At 42.5% G+C, this 26887-nt stretch overlaps 1 protein-coding gene across 6 annotated transcripts in view; it reads left to right on the top strand.

The window, feature by feature from the left end:
• LOC107266446 (microtubule-associated protein futsch) overlaps positions 1-26568 on the top strand; it is a 46578-nt gene extending 20010 nt beyond the window's left edge. The window contains exons 3-10 of one of the 6 annotated variants that reach the window (XM_025083708.1): positions 1839-1937; positions 2153-2325; positions 2509-2666; positions 2799-3210; positions 3335-11060; positions 12068-12115; positions 12401-21352; positions 21460-26568. In XM_025083708.1, the coding sequence (XP_024939476.1) occupies positions 1839-1937; positions 2153-2325; positions 2509-2666; positions 2799-3210; positions 3335-11060; positions 12068-12115; positions 12401-21352; positions 21460-21629 (17738 nt within the window). In that variant the 3' untranslated portion in view covers positions 21630-26568. Of the gene's footprint in view, positions 1-1838; positions 1938-2152; positions 2326-2508; positions 2667-2798; positions 3211-3334; positions 11061-12067; positions 21353-21459 lie in introns of all 6 variants that reach the window. The other 5 variants (XM_025083707.1, XM_025083706.1, XM_015736925.2 and 2 more) reach the window with 5 other exon arrangements.
• The last annotated feature ends 319 nt before the right edge of the window (positions 26569-26887 follow it).

Below are 26887 nucleotides of genomic sequence, written 5' to 3'. Positions count from 1 at the left end.
GGGGGGGGGGGGGGGTGCGGTGCTAGTGACGTCACGATCTCCGCCCTAAGCAACCCCTAGAAACAGCCGATGCTGCTAATTCATTTACGCTAATTACGAGACTCGTTGCCTCGCCGCAGCAATTTTAAGGGTTAATAACACCCTCCGTAAGGCAGCCCCATAGTCGTTCAGTATGTACGACGGTTTCCCGAGGGTGTGAAACGCTTTGGGAAAGATCAAAACCACCCTTGTAGGAAATGTCCATGTTACGAAAATGACAAGGTACAGTACTTGGTGGTTCCCGTAAAGGGAATGCCCAATGAAATAAGGGATGCTGTTACAACCGTGAAAATATTTTTTTTTTCTAAGTTAAAAAAAAATCTTCATACGAATCTACATTAGGGGTGACTTTCTTTTATTGTACCAATATTTACGTATCGATTTTTCCATTAACGTGAAACTAAATGAAAAGGGCTAATTGTCCATTTGCTAATAAAAAGTACGAAATTTCTGACGAGGGTAACGAAGGGGTGGGAGATAACACATTTTTCCTTTTGTTTTTTTTCTTTCATCCCCTGCCAAACTACCAATTTCCCCTTTCGATGTTTGCTCTTTTTAGGATTCGTGTATTCGGTTCTTGATATCGCAACCCCTATTGATTACATCGGTCAATGTCAACGTAATTCGTCCTGGCAGATCCCCATCCCCAGCCAGCCGACCCCTGTTAAACGTAGCCCGTAAAATTACGTCTGACTGAAAAAGGTCAGAGGTCGTCCAATTTGCTCGACCTTCGAAAGTTAGGATCACTAAAAATCCTAGTGGCTCGTCTTCATTTCCTCGTTTACGTCACCCTCCTGCGAAAGGGGGGTCGAAGGGTTGGGATACCATCACTCAACCGAATCCGTCATTCGTCAGAATTGTTCTTATCAATCCCGGCATAATAGCTCGTGACAGGTATCATCTTCTTAACCTTAACCTTAACCTCAACCTCATCCCCTCACTTTGGGAAGCCACCCCTATGCAAGTCTTACACGGCAACAAATGATTATGACCTACTGTGCTGTGTGCCCCCCCGCGGCGAGAACGAGAAATAAATACTGATCCTGATAACTGGCTTGAACTGATAACTAAGACTTTATTCTTTTATTATTATTATTTCGAGATAAATAAATCTAAAATTAAAAAAAAAAAAGAAATTTCACCACATAATCTTTATGGCTCAAATTTCGAAGTATCATTGTAATTTAATCCGGGTGGACGTAACTGCCCAGATTTTATACTACTTTTTTTTTTATTATCATACTTTCCACGTTACGATGATGTTCCCTGATGATTATATAAAACAGCCAGGGTGCCCTTGTACCCCGTATAAATTATAATGACATAAAAGACGGATTCATAAACTTATTAGCGATTAAGTAGATTGAAGGTGGCATGATAAAAAAAAAAGTAAATTCATGATAATACATTTTAATGATAATCACGTCTCTAAATCATCATTTAACGCACCTGCATAGCGTCGAGGTCGTGATTCAGGTTAGAAGTAATTCTAAGGGACCATCAAGAATAACAGCCGCGTTTTAACTGAACTGTAACCCAAATGCCACTTAATGGGGGTTGTGAGTGAGGTGGTAGTTTTTGCATTGGTATCTACCGTGAATATAACCTACATCCCTTAGAAAATGTCACCGAGCACGAGGTAGAAGGTTGGGTTGGGTCACCTGGTTGGCTTTAAGGTCAGGGTGCGCCCTGTGGCAATTTTTCAAAGGTAAACGCGCATTCATCCCCTATTCTATTGAAAATATTTTTTTTCCCGGTCTCAGTGTATTCCTCATTTATGTTCTTTTTTTCCTTTGCAGGATTCTTGTCCTGGGACAAGGACAGCTGCCACGTGGATCTCGAAAAAGAATTGCAGGCACTGGTGGCGCAGGCACCCGAAGGAGAGGAGGCTAGAAATGGTAATATACAAAAAAAAAATTTTTTGAAAAAGTAGTAAAAATGATACTTTTAAAGAAAAAAAAGAATTTGTTTCCATAAAAAATCAGCAATTCCAAGACGCACTCAAAAGATTGTCCTTTCCTTTACGATCCCGTATACGACGCTTAGGTGAAATCGTAAATTGGATGGCAATTCTTCCGCGAAAAGTTCTTTACAAGGGATGTAAATCTTTCAGGCGAACGACTAATACAATACGCTACGGAGAATCTCGTAACGGAAGTACTGATACACCCACAGACAAATACACTTCTACAGTGTATTAGAAATCTTCTGGCAAGCTTCACCAAGCACCGACACATTATTCACGCTGGTTACACATTCAGCGGTAATGGTTCCTGGATACTACAGGTTCGTCAGTTGCGAACAGTTATTTATAAATTATAATTTTCCATACGTATATATACGTATAACGTGCGTAATACGATTAGCATTGAAAATATAAGAGAAAATATAGAGCTGTAATTACAATATCATTTGGCTTGTTTTACACTGTATGCTATTTTGAGGGGTCATTTTTTTTTTGCTTTTCAGGATGGAACCTTCAGTCTTGCTGACTTTCTGGATGCGTTCAGCGAACACGAGGTGCAACGCGTTCTCCGTGCATATGAAAATAGCGTTACCGTCGACATCCACTGCGCCGCCGTTGGAGACTGGACGACCAGTCGTCTGTCCAAGGAATCATGCACTAGGTATAGATTGAGCCCGATGATAATGTTTAGGATGATTGTGCCGTAATAAAAAAAAAATATTTTTTTGATATTTTGAGTGTTGGGTTAGGGTTGGGTCTGTGGGTTGTAGTGATTTTTGTATTTGATGACCAGGTCCTGCAGGGTGAGAGTCAATCCTGATGACGTACTGACAGCTGGTGTCCCGGCAATCACCAGTTTCACCAGCTACTTGGAACAGTACCTGGTTGCTCAGACTTTGGATCAGCTGATGGAACCTTCCGACGTCGTCGGGAATATTCGATTTAGTCATCCGACCCTCTATGTCTTCCCCGGCGGTCAGGGCGACGCCGCCCTCTTTGGCATCAATGGGTTCAACATGCTCGTTGATGGCGGATTCGCGAGGAAGGCCTGTTTCTGGGACTTTGCTAGGCACCTTGACAGACTGGACGCCGTCCTGGTCACCAGGATCAACAATAGCAACATCGGTGGAATTTCCAGCGTTTTGCGCAAGAAGAGGGAGATGCACGTCTATCCCCAGATTGGACACTTTTTCTGTAATTTAATGGTAAGGTCATGGGTAATATCTGGACGAGCGAGAGAGAGAGCGTAGATTTTGATTCTGAGCTTGCGATTGGGTCTTTTTCTTTTTTTATTCGGTAACCTTACTGGGACGAAATGATCTTTTGCAGGAGAGGAGACAGGCGAATTCACCGGATGGTGACAAGGACGTTGATCCTTTGATCCTTAATCTCACGGACATTGGACAGGAGATGATGGTGAATCTTCGCCATATTGGTCTACGTCCGCATCCTTGTTATCGGGATCCTGAACCTATTAACCTTTATCATAAGGTCGGACATGGTACCCTGGACATGTACGTCCTTAGTCCAAGCAAGGACAGTCGCGAGGTCCGTGAATTCCTGGCGAAGTGGCACGCGTCGGACTCGAAGCTGTTCGCTGGGTCGCATAAGAAGGATTCGAATAATTTGATATTCCCGATTCAGAACTTAGTCTCGATCTGCGCGCTTTTAGTCTGGCAGCCAGCGAATCCTGAAGATACTATCACCAGGATCCTCTTCCCGGGATCGACGTCTCAGAGCAAGATCTTCGAAGGCCTAGAAAGACTGAAGCATCTGGACTTCCTGAAGCAGCCCGTCTGCTCGGCCAAGAGCCTGTCGCCGTCTACCTCATTGGCCGTCTTGAAAGACAAGCCTAGTAAGAAATTGGGATCCATTGAAAAGGAAACGAAGAAGATAACGGAGATGAGGAAGGAGAAGATGGAGTCAAAGATTAGCAAGGAAGAGTCGCCGCCGAAGAGCGTCAGTTCGACGCCTATTATACCTACGAAGCAACCTGCCAAGGTTGAGGTCAAGACCAAGAAGGTGGCTGAGAATAGGAAGATTGAGAAGGAGCTGAAGGAGGTCAAGGAGGTCAAGGAAGCGAGGGAGATAAAGAAAGAGGTGAAGAAGGAATCTGTTAAGATCGAGAAGCAGGACGAGACGAAAAAGACTGATGCCATCAAGACGGAAATTGATAAGACTGCCGTCGCTAAGGATGCCAAAGCGACGAAACCCGAGCCAAAGAAGAAAGAAGTGAAAGAAGCAAAACCTGCGGTGAAGTCTAGCAAACCGGAAGCGAAGAGCACTAAGTTGATGGAGAAGAAGAGCAAACCGCCCGGGGAGAAGAAGGACATTAAATCCTCTCCGACTACTCCAAAAAGGACTCTGAATGGCTCAGCCTCGAAAGTTGAGTTAACGAAAGCTACCGCGAAGACTATCTCCAGGACTATGACGAGCAAGCCGTCCTCTGCGACGCCAGCCAAGAGCGCAAAGGACGCCAATAACAGAAAGGTCGTCGCACAGAAACACATTGAGATGTCTACGGCAGGAGCTACCACAGGAACAGGTGTGTCAAGGACCCTGGCTAAACCAAAACCAGCTGAGAGAAAGTCCATTAGTCGCAGAGGAAAACCCGCAAGTCCCAGCAAGGCCAGACTTCCTGGTAGCCCGGCTAAGTCAACCAGAAGCACTCCAACGGCCTCTGTAAAGTCTGAAAAAGATGGCGTTATCAGAGGACTCGCCAGGAAAGGCGATAAGGGTACTACAGACTCCTCGACCGTATCGACGCCTTCTGCGATCGAGCCCGAATCCGTTGTGAAGCTTGTAGAGAAATCCGAAGATCTATCCTTGGATTCTATCGAGAGTAAGGTCTTGGCTGACCTTAAGGAGGAGAGAGAAGTCGTAGAAGAGATCGAAGCAGTTCTTAATAAAGCAGAGAGAATTGAAGAGGCTCGCAAGGATGATCATCTCGAGGGTGATGATGAGATTACTGCTGAAGCAACTGATAAGAAGGATGAGGACATGACCGAGGAAGATGTCACTGCTGAAATCGAAGATGCGCCAAAGAAAGTCGCTTCCAGAAAAGAAAGTCAGGAACTCACGGAGGAGGATGAGTATCTGATTGTGGAGAAGGAGGAGATTTACAATGAGGATTCCGTCATAAGTGGCGACGGCGAGCAGAAGCATCTTCTAGACGAAGTCGAGTCCGAGAAGGTCAAAGCTATTGTCGAGGCTAAAGACGAAGTGAAGGAAGAAGCTGAAGAGAAGAAGGATGAGATACCAGAGAAGAGATTGGAGTTTGCTGCTGAAAAGGATGAGGTTGTTCCTGAAGGTTATCAAGAATCTGAGAAGGACCTGTCCCCGGAGCACAAGGAGCAATTAGAAGAGGAACTGAAAGGCATAATTGCTTCGGCTACAGAAATTGTGCAAAAAACGGAAGAGAAGGATGATTCCGGTAAAAAGGATAGCGAAGACATCACCAAGGAGCCATCCAGTCTGAGTCCTGACAAGTTTGATTCCTCTGAGAAAAAGACCACTGACACAGACCTCAAACCTGAAGTAGACCAAAAAGAACCTATTCAAGAAAAACTGGAAGAGTCTCAAGAGAGGGTCTCCACTTTAGAGTCTGGTGCTACCACCACGGCCCCGACCCTTCCAGAGGATGAAAGAATCCCCCTGGATGAGATCAAGGAGGACATCAACGAGAAGTATGCCAAGGAAGAAGTGAAGGAGAAAGAGGCTCCTCCTAAGGTCAAAGAAATCTTTCCACAGCCAACCCCAAGCATAGTTAAACCTGAAGTCAAAGTATTCGATGTGCGCCAAAGTGTTCCAACGCTTCAGCGCGACATTGTAAAGACTCCCGATGAAGTTGCTGACCTTCCAGTTCATGAAGAAGTTGACCCCAAATTGTACAGAATGGAAGACTTCGAAAAAGATAAGGAAGAGAAGGTCCAAGCCGCTGCGTCCCAAGACCTTAAGGAACCAGAAACTCCACCAGTCAAAGAGCAAAAAGGTGTCTTCAGTTTTTTCGGTAAAGTTGCCGATAGGTTTGAGAAAGGCATCGATAAGCTCACTGGAAAATCGAAGAGGGATGCTGAGAAGGACGAGGAAAAATCCAGTTCGAAATCAAGTTCACCTAAAGAGGTCAAACCTCAAGAGAAAGCAATTTTCGAGGAAATTAAACCACCGGAAAAGACTACCGAGAAAGAAGTCGACATGGAAAAGATGTTCCCTAAGGTTGGCAAGATTGAGAAGTCTGAATTGTTCGAACAGGCTGTGCCTAAGGTCATGGACGTTAAGGTTGCCGCGATAAAGGATACTGCTGCTTTCCTTCAGGAGGAGATCCAAGATACCATCAGGAAAGAGGTCGGTGTTGATTTATCTAAGGTCAAGCCTGCACCAGCAGTTCAAGCGGTCACTGAAATTAAGGATGACGAAGTTAAGGAAATATTATCGAATGCAGAAATTAAGGCCCAAAACATCAAGGACGAAGAGGCCATCGAAGACGCGAAAGAGGTTGAAGCGCTTCTCGAAGAGGCTTCAAAGAAATTCAAAACTGTCAAAGACAGCCTTAGGGATTCCTTAGAGTCCTTGGAGGAGAAAATCGAACAGGAAGGTATAGCACAAAGAGCTCAGGACATCGATGCTAAGGATGCCGTTAAGGATACCCTCGCTGGCGTCGTGGAGAGACTCGAAGAAATCCAGCCTCGTCTCGACGGAGCATCTTCAGAGAGCAAGGAGCCTGAGAAGGTAAAGTTCGATATTCCCAGGTGTAAGGACCTTGAGGACTTCGAAGAAGAGATCTTCGAAGGTCCTGTAAGAGATCTCAAGGAAGCTGTCAGGGACGTTGGCGAAGTTCTAGCTGGTACCGCTGGTATCGAAATAGACGACAAACCAAAAGACGTAATCGAAATCGTAAAGAAGGTTGCTGAGGTCCTCAAGGATGACGACTTCCTTTCGGAGAAAATCCTCTTCCAAGAATCTGAGAAGTTACAAGAAAAAGAAAAAGCAGATAAACCCGAAGATAAAATCACAGAGGACAAAATTCAGGAAGAGTCCAAAGTTCAGGAAAAACCTCAAGAGAAAGTGCATAAACCTGAAGGGCCATCCGACAAAGAAAATGAGATCAGTGACCTTAAGGACGCCAAAGGGCTTCCTGAGGCTAAAGAGATCAAAGAGGTCAAGCCTGTCCTCGAGGATGTGATCATACCCAAAAAGGTCGGCATAACCGAGGAGTTACCTCCCCAAGAGGAAATAGAAGAGATGCTACAAAGTGACATTGTTCATCCTTTGCCGGTCTATGAGAGAGCGGACGGTGTCGAAGTACTGGAAGAGCCATGCATCAAGGTCATAAAGGACAAAGGAATAGAATTAACTTCACCAACTAGGGAGCCTGAGAAAAGCACCAAGGAAATTTGCGAAGAATTGCTAATCAAGGACGATGTCCTCCTGTCCAGGAAAAGAAGAAGTATTATCGAGGAAGAGAATAAATCCCTTGACGATTTCGCTGGTAAGGTCGACGTCATGGAAGCTGGCCTGGAAGAATCCTGTGTTAAGAAAGAAGTAAAGAGGTCCGAAAAACCTGAAGACGAGGAGGATAAAATTGAAGAGCCTGAAATACTCTTTCAACAGAAGCTCTCACCTGGTAAGGCCGAGGTCGTCATGGTGACACCTGACTCTGCACCGACTTCGCCTAAATTTGCACTTGAAAAAACAGACGAACATGAATTCGAGACAAGGTTCAAGGAGTTACCCTCTGAAATCAAGGAAGTTCTATCCAGTAAGGACAAGCTCGAGGATGTCATCGAGGAATTGATTGTCACCAGGAGGACCAGGGTCACCATTGAGATCATAGAGTACATTACTGTAGTGAGGCGTGTACCTAGAGAACGTCTTATTTATATCATTGAAGAGATTATCGTTAAGAACGGTATCCCAAGGGAGGATGTCCTTGACGAACAGGTTTATAAGGATGGATCCGTTCCTCTTCTAAAGAGGATTCAGGTCGAGGAGTATATTATTGAAGAGTACATAACTAAAGGAATCAGAATAACGATTAGTATCGTTGAAGAAATTTCCATCAGGATGTCGGTACCAAGAAGAGTGGTTATTGAGATCATTGAAGAAATTGTTATTAAGCGTAAATTAACGAAGGAGAAGGTCCTGAATATGATGGATGAAGAATTATCTTTGATCTTAGAGAAGGATGAAGGTGTACCTGTTTCCGTGGCTAAGGACGAGAAGAGAAAGTCCATCTTTGCTGAGGTCCTTGATGAGAAGGTGGATAGTCACTTAGTAAATGTCAAGGATGTTGAAGAGGATAAAATTGTTGATGGGTTTGTCAGTATTCCTTCGAAGGATTCTGTTTCCGTAATTCTCAAGGATGACAGAGATATTCCATTAAAGGACAAAAAAGACCTTAAGGATCTAAAAAATCAAGAAAAGGATCTTGCGGATGATTTTGAGGCCGTTGAAGAAGAATACAAAGTTCGTGAAGTTCCCGTTACTACTGCTGGATCTCTTCCTGCGGAAGTCCCTAGCAAGACTAAGGACGAGGTTGAGGAGGCTCTTGAAGATGAAGCGAGTGAAGTTGTTGAGGCTGATGAAAAGATTTCGACGATTATTAAAGATATCAAGGAGGTTCAGGACGTGGTTAAAGAAGCAGAGGTCCTTTCAGACGCTTCCGAGGTTTCTGATGTTGTTGATACTACAGAGAAATATTTGGACGAGGCCAAGGAGAAGACTGCCGATGTTAAACCTGAACACATCAGGGTCGAAGAGGTTATCGATAAGCAAGAGGTCCCTGAAATCGATGCCGCTAAGGATATCGCAAAAGAGAAAATTGAGGTCGACAAAGATAAGCTTGACCTGAAGGATCATGTAGAGGAGGTCAAGAAAGATACAGTTGAGTCCGATAAGCCGGAGAAATCTGAGGTCGTTGAGAAAGGCGAAGAAGTTCTCAAAGATTTCACGGATATTAAGGTCGCAGGAACACAAGTTAAGGATATTGAGGTCCTTCCAGAGAAGAAGGAGATAACAAAGGATGATTTGAAGGAACCCTTGGAAGAGAAGACAGTACTCGAGAAGGTTGTGAGTCCAGAAGAAATGACAGAGAAAGTTGATGTCCTAACGCAAAAAGAAAAGCCTAAGGACCTAGTGGATAAAATTTCTAAGGACACAGTGTCTCCTGTGCAGGATAAAAAGGAGGTTGTGACATTGGAAAAGAAAACAGTCCCTGAGGATTCAAAGGATAAAATTCCTGAAAAGAGATTATCCATGGATATTTCAGAAATTCTAAAGGACATCAAGGCCCCTGCGAGTCCTGAAATTCCTCAATCAGTAGAATCAATTGTGAAAGATCTAAAGAAGGATGACGTAGTTCCTCCAAAGGATGTTACAGAAACACCAGAGAAGGCGCTGCCAGAAACAAAATTGGCTGATGCCACAGGACGTGCGATGGAACCAGAACCAAAGGAACAAATTTCTGAGGTAACTAAAATTGAGAAAGGTCGTGAGAGTCCTGTAGAGGATACTGTACGTACCAAGAGAAGCATCAAAGAATCAACGGAAGAAGACCAATTTCCAGAAGAAAAAGATTCAGAAGATGAATCAAAGGCTCTTCATGAAACTTTGTCCAAGGACGACAGCACAGTGCGCCGCATGCTTGTGACTGCCAGTAGCGAAGATGGCGGACAGGAGACGGTAATCTGTCCGGTTGGAAGTATCACATTTACTAAGACGGTGACGCCTGATGACTCTTTGAAAGATGTTTCAACGAAATCAACTCCTGAAAAGGACTCTCTAGTGCTAGATAAGGATTCTTTGCGCTCGGGAGAGAGCACGCCGGAAAGAGATAGTATTTCGGGAAAGTCCACGCCAGATATTCGGGATACCGACAAAATTACGCCAGAAGACAGCTTGGACAAGTCGCCTATTGCTCATAGAGACTCGCAGGAGCTGGAGGATAGTTTAGAAAAGTCACCGAGAAGCATAGATAAATCTGTACCAGTATCTTTTGCTGCAGAAATGTCAGGCTCTAAATCTACTCAAATTTTGGAAGTCAAACAAACTTCCTCAACGGAAGTCCCAGAAGACAAACAAATTTCTCCCATTAAAAAGATCTCTGAAGTTCCTTCTACAGAGAAACTGGAAAGCAAAGAAACTTCTCCAATAGAAATGTCTGAAATTAAAGAAATATCGTTGGTCGAAAAGAAAATTCCTCTGACGGAAAAACCTTCAATCTCGAAAGCATCACCGGTAGATACATTTGAAACAAAGATAGTTTCTCCATTAGATAAATCTGAGAGAAAAGAACTTTCTCCTATGGAGAAAGTCGAACTTAAAGAATCTCTGGAAAAATCTGATATCAAAGAAATTCCGTCAGTAACAGACTCAGTAGTGAAGGAAACTTTCATAGAGGATGAAATGAAGGCTAAGACTCTAATTGACAAACCAAATGAAACTGATAAAACCAAAGTTCCTAGTGCAGTCATTAACAAGTTTGAAGATCTTAGAGTTGCAGATTTACAAGAAAAAGAAAAATTGGAAATTAAGCTAAGATCATCGAGCATTGTTGGTGAAGAAACACAAGAGAAGTCTCGTACGCCAAGCCCGTCCGAATCTGAGAAATCATTACGAGCCGAGAAGGCGGATATAAAACCACAAGTTCCTACAAGCCTGACTATTAAACCAGAAGAAATAATCACGGTTGCATCGACAGCAATGGATGTAAAACCAGCTATCGATATCACTGATACGCAGGTCGATAAGTCAAGGTCACCTATTATCGCTGGAGATAAACTACAAGAAAAAGAACCTCTTGAGAAATCCAGATCGCCCAGCATTGTTGGTGATAAACCTGAGGAGAAAGAACCAGCAGATAAATCTAGATCACCCAGTAATGCTGGTGATAAGCCAGCAGAAAAAATATCAACTGATAAATCCAGATCACCCAGTATTACTGGTCATAAGCCAGAAGAAAAAATACTAGATGATAAATCTAGATCACCCAGCATTGTTGGTGACAAACCTGAGGAGAAAGAACCAGCTGATAAATCCAGATCCCCCAGTATTGCTGGTGATAAGCCAGCAGAAAAAATATCAACTGATAAATCCAGATCACCCAGTATTACTGGTCATAAGCCAGAAGAAAAAATACTAGATGATAAATCTAGATCACCCAGCATTGTTGGTGACAAACCTGAGGAGAAAGAACCTCTTGAGAAATCCAGATCCCCCAGCATTGTTGGTGACAAACCTGAGGAGAAAGAACCAGCAGATAAATCTAGATCACCCAGTATTGCTGGTGATAAGCCAGCAGAAAAAATATCAACTGATAAATCCAGACTACCAAGTGCTGCTGGTGATAAACCTGAAGAGAAAGAACCAGCAGATAAATCTAGATCACCAAGTATTGCTGGTGATAAACCAGAAGAAAAAATACCAGCTGATAAATCCAGATCACCCAGTATTGCTGGAGATAAACCAGAAGTAATGGCAGCAGCAGATAAATCTAGATCGCCAAGTATTGCTGGTGATAAGCCAGAAGAGAAAATACTAGATGATAAATCTAGATCACCCAGCATTATTGGTGACAAACCTGAGGAGAAAGAACCAGCAGATAAATCTAGATCACCAAGTATTGCTGGTGATAAGCCAGAAGAGAAAATACTAGATGATAAATCTAGATCGCCAAGTATTGCTGGTGATAAGCCAGAAGAGAAAATACTAGATGATAAATCTAGATCACCCAGCATTATTGGTGACAAACCTGAGGAGAAAGAACCAGCAGACCAATCCAGATCACCCAGTATTGCTGGTGATAAGCCAGAAGAGAAAATACTAGATGATAAATCTAGATCACCCAGCATTATTGGTGACAAACCTGAGGAGAAAGAACCAGCAGACCAATCCAGATCACCCAGTATTGCTGGTGATAAGCCAGAAGAAAAAATACTAGATGATAAATCTAGATCGCCAAGTATTCAAAGGTACCAACTGATAAATCCAGATCACCCAGTATTGCTGGAGATAAACCAGAAGTAATGGCAGCAGCAGATAAATCTAGATCGCCAAGTATTGCTGGAGATAAACCAGAAGAAAAGGTACCAACTGATAAATCCAGATCACCCAGTATTGCTGGAGATAAACCAGAAGTAATGGCAGCAGCAGATAAATCTAGATCGCCAAGTATTGCTGGAGATAAACCAGAAGAAAAGGTACCAACTGATAAATCCAGATCACCCAGTATTGCTGGAGATAAACCAGAAGTAATGGCAGCAGCAGATAAATCTAGATCGCCAAGTATTGCTGGAGATAAACCTGAGGAGAAAGAACCAGCAGACCAATCCAGATCACCCAGTATTGCTGGAGATAAACCAGAAGTAATGGCAGCAGCAGATAAATCTAGATCGCCAAGTATTGCTGGAGATAAACCTGAGGAGAAAGAACCAGCAGACCAATCCAGATCACCCAGTATTGTTGGAGACAAACCAGAAGAAACGGTACCAGCTGATAAATCTAGATCACCAAGTATTGCTGGAGATAAACCTGAGGAGAAAGAACCAGCAGACCAATCCAGATCACCCAGTATTCCTGGAGATAAACCAGAAGAAACGGTACCAGCTGATAAATCTAGATCACCCAGCATTGCTGGTGAGAAACCTGAGGAGAAACAACCAGCAGACCAATCCATATCACCCGGTATTGCTGGTGACAAACGTGAAGAGAAAGAACCAGGTGATAAATCCAGATCACCCAGTATTGCTGGTGATAAGCCAGAAGAAAAAGTACCAACCGATAAGTCTAGATCACCCAGCATTGTTGGTGATAAACCTGAGGAGAAAGAACCAGCTGATAAATCCAGATCACCCAGTATTGCTGGAGATAAACCAGAAGTAATGGCAGCAGCAGATAAATCTAGATCGCCAAGTATTGCTGGAGATAAGCCAGAAGAAAAGGTACCAGCTGATAAATCCAGATCACCCAGCATTGCTGGTGACAAACCTGAGGAGAAAGAACCTGCTGATAAATCTAGATCACCCAGTATTGCTGGAGATAAACCAGAAGTAATGGCAGCAGCAGATAAATCTAGATCGCCAAGTATTGCTGGAGATAAGCCAGAAGAAAAGGTACCAGCTGATAAATCCAGATCACCCAGCATTGCTGGTGACAAACCTGAGGAGAAAGAACCTGCTGATAAATCTAGATCACCCAGTATTGCTGGAGATAAACCAGAAGTAATGGCAGCAGCAGATAAATCTAGATCGCCAAGTATTGCTGGAGATAAACCAGAAGAAAAGGCACCAGCAGATAAATCTAGATCGCCAAGTATTGCTGGAGATAAGCCAGAAGAAAAAGTAACAGCTGATAAATCCAGATCACCCAGCATTGCTGGTGACAAACCTGAGGAGAAAGAACCTGCTGATAAATCTAGATCACCCAGTATTGCTAGAGATAAACCAGAAGAAATGGCACCAGCAGATAAATCTAGATCGCCAAGTATTGCTGGAGATAAGCCAGAAGAAAAGGTGCCAGCTGATAAATCCAGATCACCCAGCATTGCTGGTGACAAACCTGAGGAGAAAGAACCTGCTGATAAATCTAGATCACCCAGTATTGCTGGAGATAAACCAGAAGTAATGGCAGCAGCAGATAAATCTAGATCGCCAAGTATTGCTGGAGATAAGCCAGAAGAAAAGGTACCAGCTGATAAATCCAGATCACCCAGCATTGCTGGTGATAAACCTGAGGAGAAAGAAGCAGCTGATAAATCCAGATCATCCAGCATAGTTGGTGACCTACCAGATGATAAGGGACCATTAGATAAATCAATATCGCCTAGCATAGCTTGTGAAGAATCGTCCGAGAAGAAAGAACCAAGTTTGTCAAAGTCCCCCAGTATTAGTAGTGATAAACCCTACGAGAAGGAACCAATCGATCTATCAAAGTCTACTAGTATTGCTGGTGAGATTGTTGACGTAAAACGACTAGCAGGGATATCAGTTGATAAACCTATATCCCTGAATCTCATTGGTGATAAGCCGATAAAACAAGAACCTGTTGATAAATCACGATCACCTAGTATTGCTGGAGACAAGATTATAGAAATTGAATCAGCGGGTATGTCGAAATCACCTAGTATTATCAGTGACCAACTTGGCGATAAGGAACCAATTGAAAAATCAAGGTCACCAAGCATCATCAGCGACAAGCCTGATGAGAAACTTCATATTAGTGGATCAAAATCTCCCAGCGTAGCTGATGATAAAATAGACGAAGTGGAACTAACGGATAAATCAAGATCACCAAGTATCGTCAGTGACAAACATGACGATAAAGATCATGTCGGTGGATCAAAATCTCCAAGCTTAGTTGGTGACAGGGTCGAAGAAAAGGATCATATCAGTGGCTCGAAAACACCTAGCATCGCCGGTGATAAAATAGATGAGAAAGATTTGGACGATATATTAAGATCAACAAGTGCCCTCAGCGATAAACCTGACGAAAAAAATCAGATTATTAGTTCGAAATCTCCAAGTGTTGCTGGAGATAAGATTGATGAAAAGGAATTAATAGACAGACTAACGTCAGCGATTACTTGTGAGAAGCCGGAGAGAGATAGCATAAGTGAATCCAAATCTTCAAGTCTAGCTGGTGACAAGATCAATGAAAAGGATCATGTTAGTGGTTCAAGATCTCCGAGTATAGCTGGTGATAAAATTGATGAAAAAGAGTTGATACAGAAATCAAGATCACCAAGTGTCGACAGCGATAAGCCCGACGAGAAGGATCAAATCAGCGAATCAAAATCTTCAAGCATAGCTGGTGATAAGATTGATGAACATTCGAAGGATCACGTAAGTGGCTCCAAGTCGCCTAGTATTGCTGGTGATAGGCTTGATGAAATGCACCCAACTAGCAGGTCAAGATCATCAAGCATCGTCAGTGACAAGCCTGACGATAAAGATCAAGTCGGTGGTTCAAAATCCCCTAGAGTAGCTAGTGATAAGATTGATAATAAAGAGCCAATTGATAAGTCAAGGTCACCAAGTATTGTCAGTGACAAACTCGATGAGAAATATCATATTGATGACTTAAGGATTCCAAGTGCAGCTGGTGATAAAACTGATGAATCGGAACCAAGTGCCAAATCACGATCAACAAGTGTCATCAGTGACAAGCCTGATGAAAAGGAACAGGTCAGTGGGTCAAGATCTCCCAGCATTGCTGGTGACAAAATCGACGACAAAGAACCAATTGACAAATCACGATCAGCAAGCATCGTGAGTGACAAACCAGATGAGAAAGATCACATTAGTGCTTCAAAGTCTCCCAGTTTGGCTGGTGACAAAATTGACGAGATGGAACCAACAGATAAGTCACGATCACCAAGCATCGTCAGTGCCAAGCCAGACGAGAAAGATGACATCAGTAGATCAAAATCTCCGAGCATAGCTGGTGACAAGATCGATGAAAAGGATCATACCAGTGGTTCAAAAACTCCCAGCATCGCTGGTGACAAAATAGATGAAAAAGACTTGGATGTCAGATTAAAATCACCAAGTGCGCTCAGCGATAAATCTGACGAGAAAGATCACATTGCTGGTTCAAAATCGCCCAGCATTGCTGGTGATAAGATTGACGAAACACAAGCAGCTCAGATGTCACGCTCATCAAGTATTGTCAGCGACAAACCAGACGAAAAAGATCGCATTATTCACTCAAAATCTCCCAGCGTAGTTGACGATAACAAGATCGATGAAAAGGATCACATCAGTAGCTCAAAGTCTTCCAGCATAGCTGGTGATAAAATTGACGAAATAGATCCAGCCGACAAGTCACGATCACCAAGCGTTTTCAGTGACAAGCCCGACGACAAGGAAGAGATCATTAGATCAAAATCTCCTAGTATAGCTGGTGACAAAGTGGATGAAAAGGATCACATCAGTGGCTCCAAATCTCCCAGCATAGCCGGCGATAGAATTGATGAAACCCATGTAGCTGACAAATCACGATCACCAAGTATCATCAGCGACAAGGCAGACGAGAAAGACCATGTCAGTGGATCAAAATCTCCCAGTATAGCTGATGACAAAGTCGATGAAAAGGATCACATCAGTGGCTCAAAATCTCCCAGCATAGCCGGCGATAAAATTGACGAAATCCATGTAGCTGACAAATCACGATCACCAAGTATCATCAGCGAGAAAGCAGACGAGAAAGACCATGTCAGTAGATCAAAATCTCCCAGTATAGCTGGTGATAAGGCTGACGATGCCCAACCACTGGACAAATCACGATCAGCAAGTATCGTCAGCGAGAAAGCAGACGTAAAAGATCATTTGAGTGGCTCAAAGTCTCCTAGCATTGCTGATGAGAAAGCAGATGACAAGCACCTGGAATTAGATAAAGAACAGGAAATCCTTGTCAAGGATGCAGAATCCGATAAAAAGATGGGCGCCTTGAGATCGTCTAAGGACAGCTCACCCATCGAAGAAAGAACACCAAAGGATAGATCAAGATCACATAGTCTCTTCGAGACTGGGGAGAAAACACCACTAGGTAGATCAAGAGCTGCAAGTCTATTTGAGGACAAAGTCCCAGAAAAGTTGAGTCTCCTTGAAGGAGTCAAAGGAGCATTCGAGCATTCCGCTAGCACCAGCATCCTTGAAGAGAAAGAAGAGATTAGAACGTCATTCGACCAAGAAGAGGATCATACGAAGATACCAAAGGACGATTTGAAGACACCAGTGGACGAGACTAAGAAGCCGAAGGAAGCTCCAAGATCCTTTGAGCATCCTGAAGACTTCGTTGTTCCCGACGAAGTGGAGGACTTGAAGACCCCATCGACGAGGAAGGAAGATCAAGGAAGAGCAACGGATCAAATTAGTCCTAAGGCAGAGGAATCGAAGGAAGTCGAAGACGACGACGAAGACCTGGAGGTACCCATGGAGAAAAGATCAGAAATCGAAAAATACATAATCGAGGAATTCGTAAATAAAAAACGAAAAGTTTCGTCGAATGTCATTGCGGAAATTTATATAATAATGGACGTCCCCAGACACGTCATCATTGAGATCATTGAGGGGATCATAGTGAAGAAAGATTTGGCACGGAACTCGATCTTGGAAGATGAAGAAGAAGGTGATGAAGAGGAACCGAAGACTGAAGAACCAGACGCCCCTGTATCCAAAAGACTCAGAATTGAAAAATACATTTTGGAAGAGTATGTAGCGAAAAAGCGCAAGATCACTTCCAAAATTGTTGAGGAGATCATAGTGATTGAGGACGTGACTCGATCACTGGTCATGCAGATTATCAATGAAATCATCATAGGCCATGGTCTCTGTAAGGAAACGATCTTGAGTGATCTTGAACCTGATATAGAATTATTGGATGCGGAATCGAGAAAAAAATCAATTACCGAATCTAAACGATCTAGTATTTCAAGTGAAAGGAGTCATGAGTCTGGTGTATCAGGCAAGATCACTCATGATCTAGATCCTAAGGATAGCGATACAGAGTTAGAAAAATCCAAAAAATCATCTCCCGATCGTACCGCGCCGCATATTGACGAGGAAATTTCAATATCCGAGGAAAAGCGTACGGAAGTTGAAAACTATCTGATCGAGGATTACATCTCGAAAGGCAAAATCATCACGGAGCAGATCTTGCAAGAAATAATCATAAAGAAATCTTTGCCGCGTTACATAATCCTAGAAATAATAGAAGAAATCATTTTCAAGCGCAAGATCATTCGTCGCAACGTGATCGACGAGACGATCTTCCACGAAGAGGATCTATCGATAGGAAAAGATCACGAAGAGTCGTCATCAATTGAAAAATCGTTAGAGGCATCGGTACTGGATCGTTTTCAAAGATCACCGGAAGGAAAGTCAAGTCCCGAGGTATCGTCGATCAAAGATCACGAAGAGTCAACGTCAATTATAGATCGTCGGAAACGATCGCTTGATGATCAAGAACCAGACACCGGAAAATCGACACCGGACATATCATCGGCAAGAGATCGTATCATCGATATCTCTGGTAAATCGACGCCCGATCCAAAATCGTCACTCTTTTCGGAAAAGTTTTCGGACAGGTCAGGATACTCGACACCGGAAATGCGTCATTTTTATGAGAAATCTGGAAAATCAACTCCCGATTATAGAACCGAATATGAGAGCCAATTTCACAAAGCCTTCGTTGGCGGTATTACAGAAATTAGGACTACGCACATCACAACACTTTCTGGTAAATCCACCCCTGACTTTGCTGGACGAAGTGACACTCCTGATTCTGAAGCAGCAGCCGCCATTGCTACAACGACTGATTGCGTTAAGGAAGGAAGTGATGTCCTTGTGGATGTCATGGCTAAGGATACGGATACCGGAGAATCTAAAGAAGCCGATAAATTTGTTACAGACTATATGAGCGCCATTACTAGCACTATAGCGACTGATGGTAAAGACGTTTTGGTTGATGTCCTGGCTAAATCTTCTAGGGACTTGGATAAAATTTCTCCAGAAGTTACTAGCACTGTTACGACTTCTAGTGTCAAGGAGACAGGACTTTTTGAGAAAGAGGTTAAGGAGGTCAGTCATGTTACTACTGATACCTCGAGTAAGGTCACGACATCGATGCTTAAGGAAGATAAGGATATTTTGGAAAAAGAAATTAAAGAAGTTAAGGAGACTGGTAAGATCGTCTCTGAACTTTCGGGTGCCATTACGAGTACGTCGTTGACTGAAAGTAAAAATGTACTTGTGGATGTCGTGGCGAAGGAGACAAACCTATCCAAGGAGACTAGTAAAGAATTTTCGACAGTGACCTGGTCGACCTCAACGACATCTTCCGTATCACAAATTGGTACCAAGCACGAAGTTCCGGATGTGAATGGTAAAGATTTTGTGAAGCAGGTGCAGAAAGACGAGGTCGTTGAAGACAGTCACCCGATATTAGTAACGAAAGTTATAAAACGTGAAATGGTTGACGACGGAGAACCGGAAGTAGTTACAAAAATCGTGAAGCGTGAGATCGTCGAAGAAGGAGAACCGGAAGTAGTCACCAAAGTTATAAAACGAGAAATTATTGACGAAGACGAACCGGAAGTGGTAACTAAGATCGTGAAACGTGAGATCATTGAAGAGAGTGAACCGGAAGAGATAGTCACCAGAATCATAAAACGCGAAATAATCGAAGAGGGAGAACCGGAAGTGATCACTAAGATAATAAAGCGCGAAATTCATGAATCCGAAGAAGATTTCGATACAACAGGAAGGACTGGTGAGGTCAAGAAAATCGTTAGTCGTGAGGGAACACCGGAAGTTACAGAAACAATAACGACAAGGACATCAAGAACAATCGTAACTGATGCAGCACCCATAGGAAGGCCATCGAGTTCGTCATCAGACATAGAAAAACCGGAACTCTATACAAGAATAATCTCAAGCGAAGGTACACCGGAAATTGTGGAGACGATCAAGCGAACAAAGAAGATCACTTCAGAATCCGGTCCGGAGTACGTGACGAGGATTGTGAGTCGTGAAGGAACACCGGAAATCCAAAAAACAACTGACGTCAAAAGAATAGTGACAACGGTGACGACAATAACCGGTCCTGATGGTGAGGTCATCACCAAGAAGGACGTTAAGGAAAGTTCCGATGTCCTAGACAGCGAGCATCTTCTGGAGAAGTTAATCGACTCTTCCCAAGGTCAAGAGAAAACCGGCAAAAGACGCGAGGACGACGAAGATAAGAAAGTCAGCGAGGAGAGATTCGTGAGCGAGACACCGGAAGGACTGAGAACTGAAGAGATCATCAGGAGGACAGTAACCACGGTAACCTCGACCTCAGGAACGTCATCGCCTGACGTCAAAACTTTCTTTGATTCCGGCAAGTCTACCCCGGATTCCAAGGATCAATCGGAAGTGATCAGGGCACCACTGGACAAGTCTGAAGTGGTCGTGTCACCGGCCGTCAGAGATTTGATCTCCGACGACAAGAGTTACTCTGGAAAATCATCCCCAGATATATCCCTACCTAGAGATATTGTCTTCAGTGGCTCCACTGGCAAGTCCACCCCAGAAATTCCAGTGTCACCCCTGATCAGAGATGGCGCCTCGATGCAGCCCTCTGGAAGATCAACACCCGATAGAAAATCCGAGGGCCGATCCAGGACCGCCACTCCCGAAGGATTCCGATCAGGTGAAGTGATTCGCACGACCATCACGACTACCAGGACGATGTCCGACGACGGTGAGATCATCACGACTACGAAGGAGATCACTGAGGCAACCAATGAAAAGGGCGAGACCGTCGTCCTGGCAGAGAAAACCGACGTCAAGGTTGACGACTCCAGGACCAGTTCAGAGATGACGCAGGAACCGCGCTACTCCGATGAAGAGACGCCAGCTTCGCCATTATCTTCGACGTCCCAGGATGGGAAGTCTCTTGAATTCTCAGCGGCTGCCATGAGTAGCAGCTTCTACGGAGAGCTACCAACTGTACCACCATTGACAACTGTCAAACCCGCCTTTACTGATCCTGCCAGCAGAAAGATCAGCGAGCCAATTCCAATTCAGTCCGACTACTCGTTCAAGAGATTCACCGTTGAGAAAGAATTCGCTGGCGGATACGAACCAAAATCTGAATCCAAAAAGTATGTTGACGAAGCTGATATGGATTTTGAAAAAGCACTTATGGATGGAAAGGACAAGGATACCGTTGGATATAGCAACGGTACTCTTGCACAGTTATCCAATGGCTCCAAACAGCTGGACCCGATGGCTGCCTCCTTCGTTGAAGATTCCGATGATTCCAAAGATCCCAAAGACAAGAAAGATCCTCTTGCAGGATGGGGTGCTCCTTTGGGATTGCCGTCGCCAAAACCACCAAGAAAGTTCAATCTCAGGAAATCTGCAGTAAATGCGAGTTCAGTGGAAACGACGGAAACAGCTTTGGAAGGCTTGAACTTCGACGTGATTAATGACTGGGGTGAACCCTTGGCACTTCCTACTCCGGCACCTGCGCCAATGGCTAATGAAGTGTCGAATAAGGGTGCACCGGGTACACCGAAGAAGGAAAGGAAGCAGCCGAAGAAGGTTGTGTCTGAAAATATCAAGAATAAAAAGAGATCGGAGAGTCCTGGTAAAAATGAGAAAAAGAACAAGGACTCGAAGAACAAAGTTCAGCCAGTTTATATGGATCTGACCTACGTACCTCATCATGGAAACTCGTACTACACCTCCTTGGAATTCTTCAAGAGGATCAGAGCAAGATATTACGTTTTCAGTGGAACTGAACCAAGTCGTGAAGTCTACGATGCTCTTCTGGAAGCCAAGAAAACTTGGGAAGATAAAGATTTAGGTAAGAAAAATAATTGCTTTAATGATTATCACGATGATCATATGATCACGATCCATTTCAAATTATCACTTTTCAAATATTTTTATTAAAAATAATTTTTTTCACAGAAGTGACCATGATCCCAACTTACGATACGGACACGTTGGGTTACTGGGTTGCGGATAACGAAGAGGCATTGGCTGCCAATCATATTGATCTGTCGCCATCAGCTTCACGTTGCACGATCAATCTTCAAGATCACGAAACTAGCTGCAGCGCCTACCGGCTTGAATTCTAGGGAATGGCAGCATGCTCAGCCGTAATAGTCGAGTTCTGAGCTCCGTCCGGATATTATCTCGTCATTCCACATCCGGACAATCCAGTACGAGTCACAATAGAAAAGCCGCCATCAAAGATCATCACTGTTTGACCTTTGTACCGGTTCGTTGCTTATGACGTCATCACGCTGATACCTCAAATATCATGTACAACTATGGCCGTAAGTCATCTGAAGTACGAGTACAATATAACAAGAAAAGCTGCGGATCGTTACAAGTTGGCATTATAGGTTAGAAATTCGAAAAAAAATATTCATCTTTAGGAATTTTTGAATTCTCGCAGGTCCAAACCGGTCATTGTTGATCATAGACCTAACCTATCTTACTCAAATTTCGTTACGTGGCTTCCCTTAGGATACCCAAACGAATCGATCGAGTTTAAATCGATAGACGAGATAATAAATTATTAGAAACAATCTTGTAAGATTGTTTAAAGGATAATTAGTGAAAATCCTTTTGTCTACGAATAACACGCCAACTTCTTGTATATGGCTTAGTTGAAAATGATAAAGAAATGTTATCGGTCATTTTTTCTGGAACACATTCATATACGATAATCTAATCCGCCGATCATGCGATTGTCTCCCAGTGATATATATATACAGGACGCTAAACTAGCATTACGTCTTTTCCAAGTGAATGACAACTCGGATGACATAACTTCTTAAACATTTTCTACTCGATCACGTTTCAAGAATCGCACCACGCGGTCCGTATGCGCAAGTTATGGGACACCCACACCAAACCACGATCCCTATATATTTGAACCGAGGAGATTACGTAGGATTTTCAAATTCCCGGACAAGAGTGTAAAACTAGATAAGATAGCGAGGAGAAGTCAAAAAGCCGATTGACAAAAGAACAAGCAGGGTTTGAATGAAAGGAAAGAAAAAAAAACAGACAAACATCATCCCATTAAAGATAGAAAATTAAAAGGAACAAAAAAAATTACTCTTTTTAATATCTCGACACAGCTGCCGCTTTACCAGCACCGCGTATAGTTATTTCACATTTGACAAACCGACCTGATGTGACGCAAGCGAAACGTACCGTGTGACGAAGAGCCTATTCGATCCCAGATGCCAGAACTCTGGGGACGAGTTGGATTCCGAAATGCTGATGGTCCATTTAATCGAAGAAGGCTAATCTGTTTTTTTGAATGGAAATAAGTCAAGTCAAAGCAAAATCTTACTTGTCGGACATTCGTAACGATACTAGTCATTGGAATACGAAATTTGGAATACGACTTGGGCGCTCCAGTCGAGGATTCCCCGTACTAAATTATAACTGTCGTACTGAAAGTCGATTCAAATAGAAAAGCGGCGTGGCTAAAATAATAATGAACAGTAACGTTTTCAGATAATAGATAGTGATAACGAGGCCGAGGGACTAAAATGGGGAAGGGGGTGGACGTGATACGAATTTAAAAAAAAAAAGAGACGGAAAAGCCTCGTACAATGATTAATGATTTAACGTGTCGTAAATGTCTATGCCTACATAAATGACTATATTTACACGAGGGAGTACATAAACGTTATTCTATATCGTATTTCTATGTATCTATAGGAGAAGTGGGAGAGATATGCGCGCCATGTTTAAAAATGCATAGATATATTATATATATATATATATCCTATATATATATATATATACACACACATAACTCGTGCGACGTCATTAGGGCGTCAAGATGGTAGAGAGAGAGAGAGAGAGAGAGAGAGAGAAAGAGAGAGAGAGAGAGAGAGAGAGAGAGAGAGAGCTATGGAACAAGAGGGGTAGAAAGAGTGGTAAACAAAAATGGCCGACGATGACGTTGAACGTTAACTAAATAAGATGGTCATCGAAATGTGTTTCGCGTTTCGCGTTGTTGTTAAAAAAAATATCCTTTTGAACCAAACGAACATTGAACGGACTCCTTCGAAAGTACTTTGAAGCTAAAGAAAAAGAAAAGACGTACAAGCTGACACAAAGTGAGACGACTCAATTATGAAAGTGCGTAACACTCGGGACAAGGGATTGGGATGAAAATTGTGACACGAAATAGTAAGGCGGATAAGGAGGAACGCGATAATCAAGAGAGAAAAAGGGAAATCAGAATTAAAAAGAAAGACAAGATCCATCCAACGGACTTAGGTCCGCGAACGTATGCTATTTTTGAATTTACGCACGTCCGTGGTTAATACTATCGGAGTACGTATGGGGATAGAAAAAATGGCGGACGGTCATTGGTATTAGAGGTTAATCATTGACCCGCGTAAATTCGAAAATCCGAACTTAGAAAACTTAAATTTACATATATTAGTTCATAGCCGAGGCAGTGTTGAGCGACAGATAGTGAGAGACGGAGAGGGGAGTTTTTTTGAGAAAAATGCTGATTTAATAATGTAACGTGGGTGAAAAAAGAAACCAAAAAATAATAATAATAATGATACGAGCGTTCTAAAACTTTTGTACTTATTCCTCTGTCAGCTATAGCGATTTATAGTTGGATGCGATTGACGATGATAAACGTGGATGATGATGATGATGACGGTGGCGATGACTATGTACGTGACGATAATAATGATGATGATGAATGCCTGAGGACCGAGATTGACGTATGAGGATGTGCGAAAGTTTGCGAAAAAAAAATGACTAGATATGAAATTTCGTAATTGTTTCTCTTATTGGAAAATCGTATGGATCCGGTCTAGTGGATTTATCGTACGACGTTATTGAGTTGAATTTGTTTATCCTCGATGATTTATCGACTAAGTTATACATACCAGTAGACAATTCGTATCGGCGTAATACGATTATCATTTTCCGAATCGGTTGCATTTATTCCCGGCAGTCATTGCGCGCCGGTTAATTTGCTTTACCAAGGTGGACGTTACGGATATTCAAATTGTTCACGAACAGTCTGACGATGACTCGACTGACGATTGTCAACAGTGTCGAATGTCCGTGAACAATGGAGTCGCCAGAATTCACCTTGCGATCGCTCAGCTGAAAACTCATTGTTTGACTTTTACGCATAGTTAGAACCTAGAGACTTTTAGCGCTGCGATCGGTGGCCCCCACGCGGTACCAGCCCAGAAGCGCGGCAAATTCAAAAACTGCCGCGAGTTGTGTATTATAGCGGAAGTAAACCTAAAGCGAATAGAGAGAGCGGAAGTGAGTTGCGTCGATAGCTGCTACCACGTGGACGGTGGCGATCGAGTCGCAGCAAATTAGTACGTAAGTTTTTCTACCGCCCGCCTACTTTTTCCTGGTGGCTTATAAAACGGAAAAAAAAGAAATTAATGAAAAAATTAATAGCCCAGATTATTTAATCGTTCGCGCATAATGTGCCATTGCGTTGACTCGTTATTTATTTATTTACGCGTATAAACATACCCGCGATATCTTTTCTACCCCCTTATAGGTTATGTGCACGTTCCGTCACTTATTTATACTTAAGTGTCTCTTTAATATATGTTATTTAAAAATTTTTTATTATGGAAACAATGAGATTTGTATAACAGCTGCTCGTTCAGTGGCCCGAGACACAATAAAATATTGGGAAAATGGTGAGGCAGATTGTTGAAAACGAAATAGGGCAGAATGAGGTCGAAGATAAACACATATATACACATACTTATACACAACGACACAGACCGTACATATATCCGTACATATATGTACACAGATGAGACATACGTACATGTGCATGACTTATGCGTAAGGACGTTTATGAAATCGAGATTTAGGTTAGGATATTAAAAAGTAAATAAAAGCGAGCCGGGCGACGAGACAGAGAGTGAAGTGACGTTGAGAGATCATTGCTATTATGATTATTGCTAATATATTATCAATATATTTTATTATTATTCAGCAACGTTAACAGATTATTATCGTTCACATTTATTCCGCGGATCAAAGTATTTTTTAATGTTCTTTCCTGTAACTTCACGGAGCTTCTCGCTCGGTAATCCAAGTCGGTCGGTAATGTAGAGAGAACGAAAATGGAATTCGAGGCGACAGTGCGCGGGAAATAATTACCGACGTGTTCGCAAAGTTGATGAAAACGACGACTAGGACGATGATAGTAAAGATGCTTATAAAGATACTTATGATGATGATGGTGTTGACGACTGTTGACGTGACTAACGATTGACGACTATACGGTGTACCTTTGTATTTATCTATTATTTATTGACGATGGATTTATGATGAAATAAAGAATGACCAGCTATCTAGGTAGGATGTTAAAATTATGAAATTAAATTAAATTTAATATTGTCAATCGGAAGTGATGCGAGAAACTCTCTATATATATATACACGGTACATAACCAAACACGTACGCGCAAACACGATGATACAGACACGTGATATACTAACGATACATACGGAGGATTACGTAAGTACACACATGTACACACACGTACACATACACAACCATACACAGAGACACCGATGAACTTAATGGTGAGAATTACAATTAGGAGCGAGCTTTCAATGAAACAATTTTAGAGAGGATGCAGTGAGATGATTTAATGACGATAGTGATTTGCTGTAACGCGATGAGAAACAACACCTTTACGAACCCCCGAGGTCACGATGCGACTCTTTTTTAATGGTGGTTTAAAATGGCGACTTTTGATACGAGGGAGATGGTTGAAAAATCTTGAAAATTAGATATGAAATTTATATGCGCCTGATCGCTTTTTGTCTGTTCGATATCATTGACGCGATTTTATTGTACTCGAATAAACATCATTTGGGGGGGTTCGGTAATCTATGATTTTTTTTTTTAAAGAGATCGACGCATTTTGTGTCGTGAATTTTGGAAATTTTGCTGGGCAATTTAAATGATAGTGATGTATTTTAAAATTTATGAAAAGTAGATTTTTTTAGTAAATTTTCGATTTTTTTTTTTATATTTTGAGACGCGAGACTCTAGTCAGTAATCATGCGAGTCCTTTCCTAACTGAAAATGCATCTAGTCATTGGGTGTTCGATATGATCGTGATTTTTGAATTTCGTCGGAACTTTCCTTTGAATCCTGTTAGGTGACGCCTGTTGCCATTTTTTACCACCAGAGAGCGCATCGGCGCACTACGTTTTCGAATAACGAATTAAAACTTACTGTGGAGTGTTCATGGTGCTATGATTATTATTATAGAAATACTAATGTTATGCTATATGATAAAAATGATAATATAATAAATATACACTACACCATAGTCTGATTA

Source organism: Cephus cinctus, unplaced genomic scaffold, assembly GCF_000341935.2.
Source record: "Cephus cinctus unplaced genomic scaffold, Ccin1 Ccin1_scaffold0315, whole genome shotgun sequence".
NCBI classification, from domain to species: Eukaryota; Metazoa; Arthropoda; class Insecta; order Hymenoptera; family Cephidae; genus Cephus; species Cephus cinctus.
This window is presented reverse-complemented; position numbering and strand designations above follow the sequence as displayed.